At 47.3% G+C, this 12,986-nt stretch overlaps 1 protein-coding gene across 1 annotated transcript in view; it reads right to left on the reverse strand.

The window, feature by feature from the left end:
• Window positions 1-12,986, reverse strand: part of ADAMTS16 (ADAM metallopeptidase with thrombospondin type 1 motif 16) — a 156,178-nt gene that overhangs the window by 13,366 nt on the left and 129,826 nt on the right. The window contains exon 19 of the mRNA XM_007451658.1: window positions 96-297. Coding sequence (XP_007451720.1) covers window positions 96-297 — 202 coding nt within the window. The remainder of the gene's footprint in view (window positions 1-95; window positions 298-12,986) is intronic.

Below are 12,986 nucleotides of genomic sequence, written 5' to 3' on the forward strand. Positions count from 1 at the left end.
GAGCGTGTCAGCTCCTGCAAGGCCCGGTAAGATTCCAGCCCCACATTGCCTAGGAGGGGCCCCGCCACCCCCGTATGCTAGCCCTGCCCCATTACCTCCGCCCAGGGCCCTGCGCTCCACGTGGGTGGGCAGCTCTGAGGCTGGCAGGCCTGTCGGCTGGAGGGCACAGGCTGCGGACACAGGATGGCGGAGACCAACTCCGATTTGTAGTGTGCCTGCCGCATGCACTGTACGGGCCGGCTCTGGGTGCCTCCACTGCACGTCCGGCTGCAGGCGCTCCAGTTCCCCACGGACCACCTGGGAGACAGAGAGACCCACAGTGAGGGACAGTGCCAGCTCTCCAGAGCGGAGGGTCACGTCTGTGCGGGCATCGACCTGCATCATTTTCCACCTACTGCCTATAGGTGCACAGTTATTTTCAGTCTCCGGACAGTCTCCTGGGGCCCCTGCCCCTTCTAACTTCCACGATTAGCATTCCTGGTGGTCATGCTTCCCCTCCCTTGGCTTTCAGATTAACTTGTACTTGGAAATAACTCCCCTCAACAGTGTGCCTGTTCCCCTTTTTTTCTAAAGAAAGTTTTTTCTTTAGAAAACATTTTTCTAAAGAAAGTTTTTTCTTTAGAAAACATTTTTCTAAAGAAAATTTCAAACTTGTACAAAAATAAAGGCCCTCTGTGTCCACTCAGCTCCAAAGATGATCAGTTTATGCCCCCCATCCCTATAGCATTTTGAAGCAAATTCTAGACATATTAATATTTCAATTCACATCCTAAAAGATAAGAAGTCTTAGATTTTTCAACCTAACCACAATACCATTGTGACATCTAAAAATTTTAACGATAATCCCTTAATGTCATTAAATACTCAGTGTTCCATTCCCAAGTATGTCATCAATGTCAAAATTTCATCTGCTTGTCAGAGTCAGAATCCAAATAAAGCTCATATTTTGCAATTGGTTGATGTGTCTTTCTTCTCTTTTAGTCTGTAGGTCCTTCTATAATCTCATTTATTCTACTATTCCATTTATCTGTTACAGAAAGATTGAATACCTTACTGCGTCTCCATTTTTTTTTCTTTCTTTTTTCTTTTTTGCTGATTTCAGGACTTTGCAAATTACATCTCTGTGGTATCAGTATGCTCCTCTGTACTTCCTGTAATTTAGGTGGATCTAATGCCTTTGTCAGATGCGGATTTTTTGTGTGTTTGTTTGTTTTGTGTGATTACTTTAAAAGTGATGACTTCCAGCAGAAGGCCTATAACGTCTGCTCATCTTTCTTTCAATTTGTTAGCAGCTGCTGAGCTCGAGGATGTTTCTCGAAGCAGCCCTGTTTCTCTCTCTTCTGACTATAAAAGCATTCTTTGTCAATAGGCACGTCCGCAGGTGACGGAGGTGGGGAGGTTGGGTCCAGCTCAGCCCCGTGGCATCACCATTTGCTCTCAGATAAGCCTGCATGTGTCCACAAAGCTTTGCACAAGTCCACACTCAGGAGGGCTGAGGGCACAGCCAGGGTGGGGCCCATCTGGGGCGGGAGAGCCGGTAGGTGAGATGTGGTCCCGTAAGGAGTACCCATTTGGATGGAGGTCCTTGGGTCCCGGGGAGATGGCCATTTGCCATTTGGACTCTAAGAGGACTAGATTTCCACTCATATTTGTCTCCCTGTTCAGGGCGTGTAAGCAAAAATTGAAAATTCTACAGAAAACTCGGGGCCCATGGGGCTCTGTGTCAGTGGTTGTTGGAAATCATCCCCAAGGGGAAAGGAGAAGCCGTGATCTCCTTCCCTCAGACAGAGCAGCGTGACCCCTGCAGGTGGAGCAGGGTCCGGCGATGTGTCCAGCTGTTAGCGTGATGGGGCATTGAGGCACAGCAGGGCCTGGGAAGCTGTCATGAGGCTCTGCCTCGGCCAAGTCTATGAGGAGGGCTCAAGGGTCCCGAGCAGAAAACTTGTCTCCTGTTCCACAGCATTTTTGAGTGTGAACTGATAGAACAAGATTTCCTCTTGAATCTGGAGGGAAGACAGGATTTGTGAAGATGCCCGGTTCTCCTTTGTCTTGGTGGCCTCCATCCTCTCCCCATACAGGGTGCCCGGACAGTCACATTTGGGTTGAGGACGCAAAGCAGTGTCCAGAAAGCCTGGCCAAGAGCTCGCTAGTGGCCTCTCAGAGATGCTGCACCAACAGAAGAGATTCTGTGAGGACAGAGTGTGTGCACCGGGTTATGTGGGGAGAAACACAACAAGGGAGGAGGAAAGTACTCACCATCTCTCCTCCCGGGGACAATGCTTCCTCATTAGCTCCTCACCTTTGATTCTGGTGCTTTCTGTGTGTGTGTGTGTGTGTGTCTGTGTGCATGTGTAAATATATGTTATTTTTTTAACATGATTGAGGGAAGTATGAGCAACTTTTAAATTCAGCATTTTTATAACTCAGTGTCTAAAACAAACATTTTTTTTACCTTGAAAAGCCTTCATGAACATATTTTCAGAGTCTGTAATATTTTGCAGTACCAAACTGAGTATATGAATATCTAAATAAGGAAAGAAAGGCATAAAGGACCAGGGGATCCACAGACACCTGAAATCCTACAAGTTCTAGGTGGGCAATGCCTCCAAGATTGCTGAGCAAACCACCAGCATGTTTCCTCAAGTTTTCAAAGGGGTCTGTGACCCAAATCATTTTAGAGCCAGTTTTTGGACTCCTGTGAAAGTTCCCCTGGATGGGAAGTGGAAATGATGCGACCCCCGCCCCCCCGCCCGCCATGCCTGGGCTCTCAGCAGCCCTGCAGTATCACCTGGTGCCTTTAGCCTGAGGTGTACCATAATATTTTTACTTATTTTTGTTTGTAGAAGCCTTGAACTATTTTATACCAAGTGTTTCTCATGAACAGACTCTATTATATTTCTAAGAAAATTATTAAAAAAAGAATGCAAAGTTTTACTCATATAATAATAAACTATGTCAGGTTTGTAGGAACTGTTCCCTATCAACCGTGGAAATGCTTCCATTTTTCAATGTCAACAAGATTAGTGTTCTTTAATATCATGTTAAACCACGGAAATTATGCCTAACCCTTATGAAACATGGGCTTTGGCCTCCTGGTTGTGATGAGTCTGCATTTGGAGCTTCTCCATTGCTTTTCTGTTGTTTTTATGTTTCCTCCCACTTCTTAAGTTTGCTCTCTCAATCCCGCAGCCTCATAAACTGTAATTGGTGTGCAAAGGCGTCTTGGCTGCTCCAAGGCTTTTCACACCCCTGAGTTAAGTCCTCTGTCTCCACCATCTTAAACTGTTCCAACTGGGTTGGTCCACTCTCTGCCCTTCTCTTCTGCACATCATTAAGAAGTGGTCCTGAACGAAGACCATTCACACAGCATCTGGAAATGCCAAGTGTCTGCTTTGTTTCACAGGCAGAGCTCTGGGGAAATGTCTTGATTTCAGCTCCTGAAAGAGTCGAAATCCATGCAAGCTTCTGTGCTGACGTCTGAGGGTTCTGTGAGAAGAACAAGGTGTGTTGGGTAGCTACCAGTGGCCATACCTGCCCTGCTTTGTTCTGGTTTTTCAAGTTTGCCATCTGGAACAAAGCAGGTGGCTGGTATAACCCAAATCAGTCAGGTTTCCCTGGTAGGATCTGGAGGACTCAGCTACCCGGCCACCACAGTACTTGCCCTGGCTGAGGGCTCCCCTGGGGCTCACCTTCACAGCTCTCAGTGCAGCCAGGAGAGGTGGTGGAATTTATGGTCGTCACTCAACAGTTTGGGCAGAATTTCCTGGCACCATCTGTTCCATATTCAATATCCCTAACTGTCAACAGTAACTATTTGTTTCTCAGAAAATGACTTTCACCTCCCCATAAAAAATAATAATAATAACGTTTTGGTTTTAGTTATTTAATGTTTCCTTTGAAAATGCAAATTCCCAACAAGGGTATTTGGTTTAGTGAAATACGTTATCATGAAGTACACCACCCCCCCACCCCCCCGCAAGGCAGGCACGGTGCTGTAACTGCCACTCAGGCTCAGAGGCCACTCTCGGTGGGGACCAGAGCCTGAGGCTCACAGCGGAGCATCACCCACGGCCAGCCCAGGGCTGTCACGGATTCAGCATTAGGAGCTGTTCCCTTCATTTTGGAATTCGGTTTCAGTTTCTTTTTCTGTTCTCTTCAAAGTTTCAAGATGAAGCACTAAGCCAATTCCATTTTCAGGAATAACTTCTGATCTTCTGTGGAGTTGTCTTTCATTAACTCAATAAACACAAGGAGTCATGACGGGGCAGAACCCGGGTCACAGCCTGAACCCAGAGAAGGCCACGTTCACACCTGGATTTAGTTCCAAGGAGGTGCGAATTGGACAGGGTGAAGGACAATATTCAAACACAGCTCCGATTACAAGGTGTCTCCCACATCGGTCAGTCATGACCTTCACGTGCTAGTGTATCCAGCACAACCTTCAAGTAGGCTGTACTTAATCAAATCGCCCACTTTTACTTTCCGACATCATCTTTAAAATCCTCTGTGACTATAAACACAGACATTCACAGGCTTCATACTCAGTGGCCCAGGGCCTATGACAGATGCCACTGCGGCCCCACGGGCAGGGCAGCGTGTGGGATTTGAAGACAGAAGGACCTTGTCTTTGTATGAAACTACAGCCCCGTCACATGTATAGGTGATTTGAGATTTACCACGCTTTTCATCTAAATGAACTGTTTCCAAGGTAACAGTGCACATCCAACAATAAACAGATGCCAGTTTGAAAAATCTGCCTTAGCCACAGGAAAAAAAAAAGAAAAAAAAGCCAGCTAAGAAGTTAACTTAAAGAGGACAGGCAGGCTGTGAGCGGAAAGCACAGCAGCCGAGATCAGAGGTCTTGGGAGGACGAGGAGGGAGAGAAGTTGATTCCTGAGCCCATCTGGCAGCGGGCCATGCACAGGCCATTAGCTGGCCTGGTCCATCTGCTGACTGGGGAATTACTGGTCTATGTCTAAGGATGTTTCATCAGTATCATAGGGTGCCAGCTACACTCCAGGCAAGTTCCAGGGCAGAAATCCAGCTCTGAGAGGGCCAAAGAACTTGGTAACCAAATGTGTAAGTGAACTTTGTCGGTGGGGCAGAGTTCCTGGACAAATAGCTTGCACTCTGTGCTTACACTCTAACGTCTGGAGCAAATCCTCCCGAGGTCCAGTAGTAAGTGCATTAGAAGTGACAGCAACACGCTGGACACACATGCATCCCCCTCCACCACAGCCTGTTCGCAGGGATGTTCTGGACCCTCCGACTGTCTGCTGGACGCATTCTTCTAGAAGAAATGCTGGGGACTGGCCTCCACCATCACCTCAGAATGGAAAGTCCATGGCTGACCACGGGTTGGCAAGGACGGGGCCAGACTTCAGGAAACAGGGGACCTGGATCAGGAGGCCAAGCTCTTGCCATCAGACTTGGAAGCCTGCAGCTTGACAGTGACTTCATTTTGTTCAGCCTCAAAAGTTAAACTACTTTGTTTGATGTGAAACTGAAGGAGAGATTTATAACAAGCCAGACACAGGACTGTATTTTTTCGGCTTTAAATGCAGCATTTCTTTGCTGACTCACATCGAGCCAAACTGCAGGACATCAAAAGCTCCCCATAAAGGAGGTGTGGTGGGTGTTAATTTTATGGACTGTGAGAAGCCAAAGACATGGAGATTTTTATTATATTTTTACCAGATTTTCCTGTCTCATTGTCCTGTCATCAGATGTTATCTTAAGAAGAATCAGTAGAATTCATTTATACATGGGAGGCAGGGAAATGGAATTATGAGGGACACACAGGTTAAAGAAACCTACCTCGCTGTTCCAGACAGCCCTAATAATTCCCTGTTTCAACAAAAATCCTTCATCTGAAAGTTCTTCTCTGCAGACCACGGAGGGTGTGTGCATCCCATTAGCGCAAATGAAAACCCTCAGCTCATAGAAGGTGAAAGGGAAATCCTTAGATTCTGAGTGACAATGAAGGGCTGGTTCTTTGTGGGGCTGCTCCTCCAACTGGTTTCCATGGAAAATTGGAAAAAAGAGGCTGACCAGTAGAGCTGGGAAGGACTTCAGAAATGGTCTGCTTTTCTGGTTGTGTCTTACGAATGGGGAAATGGCAGCCCAAGAAGCAAAAACAGTCACAGAGGGAGTGGAAGATTAGTGGAAGATGCAAAGAGGATGCAGGGAACCCCCATAGCACTGTCCTCAGGACTCATCCCCGCTCTACTGGAAAGAATACACATCTTTCCCATCATCAGAGTTCAACGTGGGGAAGCAACCCCCTCTCACTCCTCTTTTACATCCACTCAGTACCCAACTCTTTGTATGAGAAACCCCTCTGCTATGGGATAAAAAAAACTCAGGTGGTAACTACATACAGGTAGGCGAGTTAGCAATCTACGCACAGTTGCAACTGAAATTGTGTAATGACTGGGTAGGCGGTACCTCCCTCCACTTTAACAAGTTTAACATCCCAAATTCTCATGCCCGAGGATGGCACCAAGGGGCTGAGAGGACCTCGTGACCTAACCTGGTTCTGAGACCATGTTTCCCAAACCACTGCTGCATGGCGGCCCTCAAGCATCTACACATCCCTGGCCTCTCCTCCATTCTGCAGGAATCACAAATCTGGGGTTGAGGGTCAAAATGAATTTTTACAAAGCCCTCCCTCCCCAACCTGGTGGCCGAGATGACCATCAGGGTTGGGGACACACTCTGAGAAATGGGACACCTGCTCTTCAGGAGAGTCCAGGGCTCTGGCTCTTGAAGGTGGTAAGTACCTTTGCTCCCTCCTTTGTATTAAAGTTGTACTGATGTTATTTTTAACAACTATAAGAACTGAGATGTGCCATTAAAACATCAGGGGAAAAGCCTGGTGAGTGGGTTCTTCTGCAGGAGGCATCATCCTTCACTCCCTGTCATGGGCAAATGAGAAAAGCCCACCCAGGCAACCCCATCGCCCAGCAGCCCCCTGGTCCAGCCGCCCCTGCTCTGTGCAGCCCTCCTGGCTTTAAAGACTGATCTGGAGCAGGTGCCTGGCCCCAGACCCAGCGCCCGAGCTTCCAGGAGTGCAAGTCATGCAGGCTTAGGCTCCTTCAGGAAGAAAGACCCCCCAGCACCAAAGTGGCTGAGGAGCTGGGATGTACCAGAGCTGCTTCCTCCTGTGCTGGCCCTTCCAACCTCAAAATGATGAGCTCTGAGAAGTAAGGGTAAACATGTCCAATGTTGACACTCTTCCAACCCTCCCAGACAAAACAGCTTGACAGCTGGGGATACGTAGTTCCTATCCAAGGATGGCTCCATGGGGTGCAAGGTCTTTGGAAATGTGCATTTCGCTTGGGCATGGCAGGTTGTGACAATGGTTGCATTCATAGCTGGGGACACCATTTAGGTTATAAAGACCCCTCTTTTACCACCCTGCCCTCCAGGGAGTCAACTGGTTTTCCACTGAGAAGGACCAATATAACTTCCTATGTGAGACTCCTCCAATGTCTGCCCCCAGGAGAAGAGAGCAGGGGGATCCTCCCCCATCAGTGCCTGTCCTAGGGATTCTCTACATCTGTTTTTCTCTGAACCACCACCTGGATGAATGCCCTCCTGCTATGGGTTCATTTCCAGCCTCAGGAGCAGCTCTCTACTCTGAACTGACCTGTCAGACTCTTGGGCCTCTCCATTGGCAAAACCCCCAGGTCACTGCCCACACCATGCTGAGTGCCAGGTGGGGTGAAGAGCCAGCCTTGCCCACATTGTCAACATCCTTCTGCTACCACCTGGCGACAGTGGGCACACCGGGAAGCAGCTGAGCCTGCCCTCAAATCTGCCTCTGCCAGCTGAACTTGTTATACGAATTGTGTAATATAATTAGTTTGGTGTAGCTCGATGGAACATGAGCATGGAAAACGAGACACTTGCTTCTATGAAAACTAAGTTGAATCTTTGGAATGACTCAGTAGAGATCAGTCATTAAATGGAATTGCTCTCAGCTTAGGTGTGGCTGAGAGAAAAGTAAACTATGAAGAAAAAATGAAAGATGTAAGATGATTTTGCACCTGGATGTATAGGATGAGTTTCAGCCTTCTGTCAAGAAACTCAAACTGAACATCACAGGCATTGGGCATATTTTATGCAAGTAATCAACTTAGATCTTTAATAGGCATCTTCCTACTCAAAATAAGCTTTGGCTATAACTAAAAGAATTAGCAGGGGGCTTCCCTGGTGGTACAGTGGTTAAGAAATCCGCCTGCCAATGCAGGGGACATGGGTTCGAGCCCTGGTCCGGGACGATCCCACATGCCATGGAGCAGCTAAGCCCGTGCGCCACACTACTGAGCCTGTGCTCTAGAGCCCATGAGCCAGACTATTGAGCCGGCAAGCCTAGAGCCCGTGCTCCACAAAAGAAGCCACTGCAATGAGAAGCCCGCACACCGCAACGAAAAGTAAACCCTGCTCACCGCAACTAGAGAAAGCCCGCACGCAGCAATGAAGACCCAACGCAGCCAAAAAAAAAAAAAAAAACAGAAAGCAAATGGGCGCATGTATGTATTTTAAGTGAAAATAAAGGTTCAAGGTGTATGTGTATATTATTTTTAAATGAGTTTCCTTTAATTTACTATTTTTTGCAGTGGGCTGAAGGAGAGCATCTCTTCCATCTGGTGAGAGCCCCCGAATCCCCCATAAGAGCCTCACCTATATAAAGCCCTGCATCTCCACCACAGAGTATCTCCACCTGATGTGCAATGGCCACCTGGAGACGAGAGTCCCCACCTTCACCCCTCTGCCCTGCATGCCCTTTCAGGGGGTGGAACCCCTCCTGGCTTCCATCCTCCACCCTTCCCGTGTCTCCCCAAATCACAGATTCTACTTCCCTCTTCTCCAGCAAAACTGCTCCCTCCTGCACATCTGACAAAATCCAGGTCTATGATGGCTCATTTTATGTGTCAACTTGACCGGGTAATGGAACCCAGATATCTGCTCAAACATTATTCTAGATGTTTCTGGGGAGGTGTTTTTTAGATGAAGTAAGCATTTAACTCTGTAGGCTTTGAGTGAAGCAGATCACTCTCCATAATGTGGGTGGGTCTCACCCAATCAGTTGAAGTCCTTAATAGCAAAAGACTGAGGTTCCCCAGAAGAGAACATTCTGCCAGAAGGCGACCTTTGGACTTGAACCGTGGCACTGACCCTTTGCTGGGTCTCCAGATTTGGGACATGCCAGCCTCCACAACTACATCGGCTGATTTCTTAAAATTTTTCTCTCCACACACACACACACACACACACACACACACACACAGACACACACACCCTACTGGTTCTGTTTTTCTGAGAACCCAGACTAGTACAAGATTTTTGTCATTTCTCATCTGAATGGCCTCTGCATTGGCCCCTTGCTCCTGGGTTTGGTCTGATAAAAGCCAATCTCCATTCTGAGACTAGGAAAAATTAGTTTCATTGCTAACATGAATGCGCTTCCTTCACTCTCTGAAGTCCTTGTCAGCTCCATTTCCTAGAATACACAGTTCACCACCCAGGTGAACCTGCTGCATTGCTGTGCTCCTTCCCTTCATCCCCAGATACTGATTGTTCACAATACTAGGTGCAGAGTACCAGGTATAGAGTTCTAGGTGCAGAGTACTAGGTATAGAGTACCAGGCGCAGAGTACTAGGTATAGAATACTAGGTGCAGAGTACTAAGTATAGAGTACTAGGTGCAGGGTACTAGGTATAGAGTACTAGGCACAGAATACTAGGTATACAGTGCTAGGTGCAGGGTACTAGGTATAGAGGACTAGGCACAGAGTACTAAGTATAGAGTACTAAGTTCAGAGTACTAATTAAGCCTGCAAAATGAGGCTCACTCACTCCTTCTCCCAGCCTGGTGTTTCCCTTCAGTTAGCTCCTTTCTGACAGGGCTCAACAGGAGAAATCACAGTGCAAGGAGGGCAAGAATCAAATCTCGATGAGAATCCCACATTTTAAAGGAATGAGAGAGACTGTTTTGTGATAAAAAGGAAGTAGCAAGAAGGAAAGGTCTGTGGGCTTCGTCCTGATAGGAGTGTGACCCCTGAACCTCTGCTCCTCATACAAAGGGCAAGAATGAAGAAAAGGAGAGAGGAAATTGGGACCAAACAGCCATAAGAAGCAATAATTCCTAAGCGTCTGTAGGTTATGTCTCACCCTCACTGAGCGAGGAATGTGTCCACTGCCATCATCAAGAAAACAACGTCAGGAAATACTCCTCACACATGAAACGTGACTAAGACATTGTGACCCCTCAGAGGCATCTTTTGGCAGCTTTCTCACATCCCAGGAAAATTGACCTCAGGTCCTGCTTCTTCTCCAGAGCCTGACTGCAGACTCACAAGGTCACTTGTGGTTTCCCAGCTTCACATTCCCCCGACACATGTTGCGTGGGCCACTTTCACGCCACCCCATGCATTCCCTTTGCCGAAGTGGCTCAGTGAATGCAGGTCACCTTTTAACAAACACGGACATGCAGCCCACAGGCCATGCACACGGACATGTGGTTCAGCCAGACCCGATCCTGGATCTGGTGGGTCTTCAAGAATAACTGTGAAAACAGATGGACACACACACCCTAAGAGGGGTGAGCGTTAAGATAGATGCTGCAGAAAGCCAAGGTGGGAGGGCCGGTGGAGGCAAGGCAAGAAGCCCTAGGAACCAAGGATCGGGGATCAAGAGGACGGAACACTTGATGGGACTGGCCCTGAGGATCCTGGGGCCACACAATGGGATCTGGGTTCCAGGAGCAAGGCAATGGAGGGGCATGGCAGACTTGACGGAGCAGAGTGTCTATGTCGGGTTTGTATTTGACAAAGATCCTGGCCCTTGCAGAATGGACAAGAGACGGGGAGCTAGATGGGTGGTGGAAACCCATCCGGAAGCTTCTGAGTTTGCAGGGTGAGATGCTGGTGTAGGACTATGTCGCTGCGATAACATTAACACTAATTTTGCCCTGAAAAAGGGTGACAGATAATAGAGATATCATTTTCTATTAAGACACTTGTTTTGCTGAAAAAATGCTTTCAACTAGCCCAGGAGTTGGCAAATGTTTTACTAAAGAGCCAGATATGTATGTTAGGCTGGTGGCCACACGATTTTAAATTCTCAACCTCGCCCTGGCAGGGAGAAGGCAGACAGAGGCAGTGTGTAAATGAATGGGCAAGAAGTGTTCCAATAAAACCTTATTTACAGAATCGGGTGGTGGGCTGCATGTGGCCCCGGGGCCATAGTTTGCCAACCCCAGACTTAACCAGTTCCACTTAGGAGGAATAGGATTGCACACATCTGCAGAAACCAGGAAGTGGTGGATATTTTTACAATGGCCAGAATGGCTTTATAAAGTCGGTGTGTCGGAGGTTTAGACCTAGATTGAGTGCAGCCAAAGTAGATTACTGGGAGGAGTGGGATATTGTGGGAGACAGAAGTTAACAATAAAAACACCCAGCCCCACACGCTAAATCTTGAAGTTCTAGCAAAAGAGTTGTAAATCTTAAGGAAAGAATAAGGCCGAAAACAGATGGCTTCCTATGTGGCAAGAAGGGGCAAGTGGACGGCTAGTGCTTCAGTGAAGGTACAGCCAAGCCAGGCTCTGGAAAGCTGTGAACTCCTAGCTGTTCCGAGCTCCAGTGAGGTGGGTGCTATTCTTTATTCCATTTCCAAGAGGATGGATGTGAAGCTCGGGAAGGTCTTACAAGTGGTGTGGGCCATGGTTCGAGCCCAGAGTCCAGCTTCAGGACCTGGATACACTCTGGGTCCCTTTCTACTCAAACATGATGCCTGCTTTGTGCCCCGAGCTCTTCCAAACGCTTATGCAGATTAACCCACTCACACACCCATACATTTAACAATGCCAGGGAGGTGTCATCAGAATTCTCATTTTACAGATGAGGCAACCGAGGCCCAGAGACGGTGAGAGCCTTTGATGCAGCCACTCAGGACCTAGATGGTCAAGGTCACACAGCTGGTAAGCCGCAAGGCCGGGGGAACATGCAGAGAGCTGTGTTCCCACCCGTCCTTCTGTACTGCTGCTCAGTGAGTCAAGGCTTCAGCAAGGTGGGCTTTTCAGCTGAGGAAGTCGAATAAGACAGTTATTCAGTGTGGCTTAGCAATAAACCATCCTAGGATAAATGCATATATTCAGGGATTTGGGAGGCATTATATATCTTAATTGGATAGCTGCAAATTTTATGTGTATTTCTTTCACATACATGTAAGTGTGGAATTCACTACTCTGGTAAAATTGTGTATTTCTACTTTATGGCTAATTACCGTACAGAACGGTCTTTTGAGACATCTGTAATGATTCACTATTGAATCAGTGTCAAAATACTCAGTTAGGTCCATGGTCTTCCCTTAGTCACCACGACATCCAGATTTTCTGTAACAACTGTAATATCTTTTCCTGCCTCTCAAGAAAACCTATTAGTGATGCTCTAGGGAAAGCCTATGTGTCTAACATGGGTTTAAACATTTCACAACTGGCTTAGGTTCATTTTTCTTTCTTTTAGAATGGATGACCTTCCCATAGGAAATGGTTAAATTCATCTCTCAAGGTGCAAAATGTAATTTAAGTCATGGAAGATTCACTAAGAACTTTGTGCCGACTCACTTTCCTTGGATCCTCATTTTCCTTGGAAGGAATGTCAGTTTCTTGTTCTAATACAGAAGTTGAACTCTCCCCACTGTGGCTTCTTCCTTTTATGGAAGGATTTTAAAATGATGGCATCACTCCTACAGTTTCAGGCTTTTCTGGTGTTTTTGCTGTAGGGTTTCTTGGATCTTCACCCCTAGATAAATATTTTGCAATGATCTTCTCCAAACACAGGAGTCAATTTTCTAAGAAAGCTTTCCAGGTGGCCTCGTCCAGCACATCTGGACAGTTTGAGCCAGACCACAGCCACTCAGGTCCCGAGGATTCTTCCCTCGACCTGGGCGGGGTGATGCAGGGGTCTGGGCCATGT

This window comes from Lipotes vexillifer, unplaced genomic scaffold (genome assembly GCF_000442215.2).
Source record: "Lipotes vexillifer unplaced genomic scaffold, Lipotes_vexillifer_v1.1 scaffold1463, whole genome shotgun sequence".
Classification (NCBI taxonomy): Eukaryota; Metazoa; Chordata; class Mammalia; order Artiodactyla; family Lipotidae; genus Lipotes; species Lipotes vexillifer.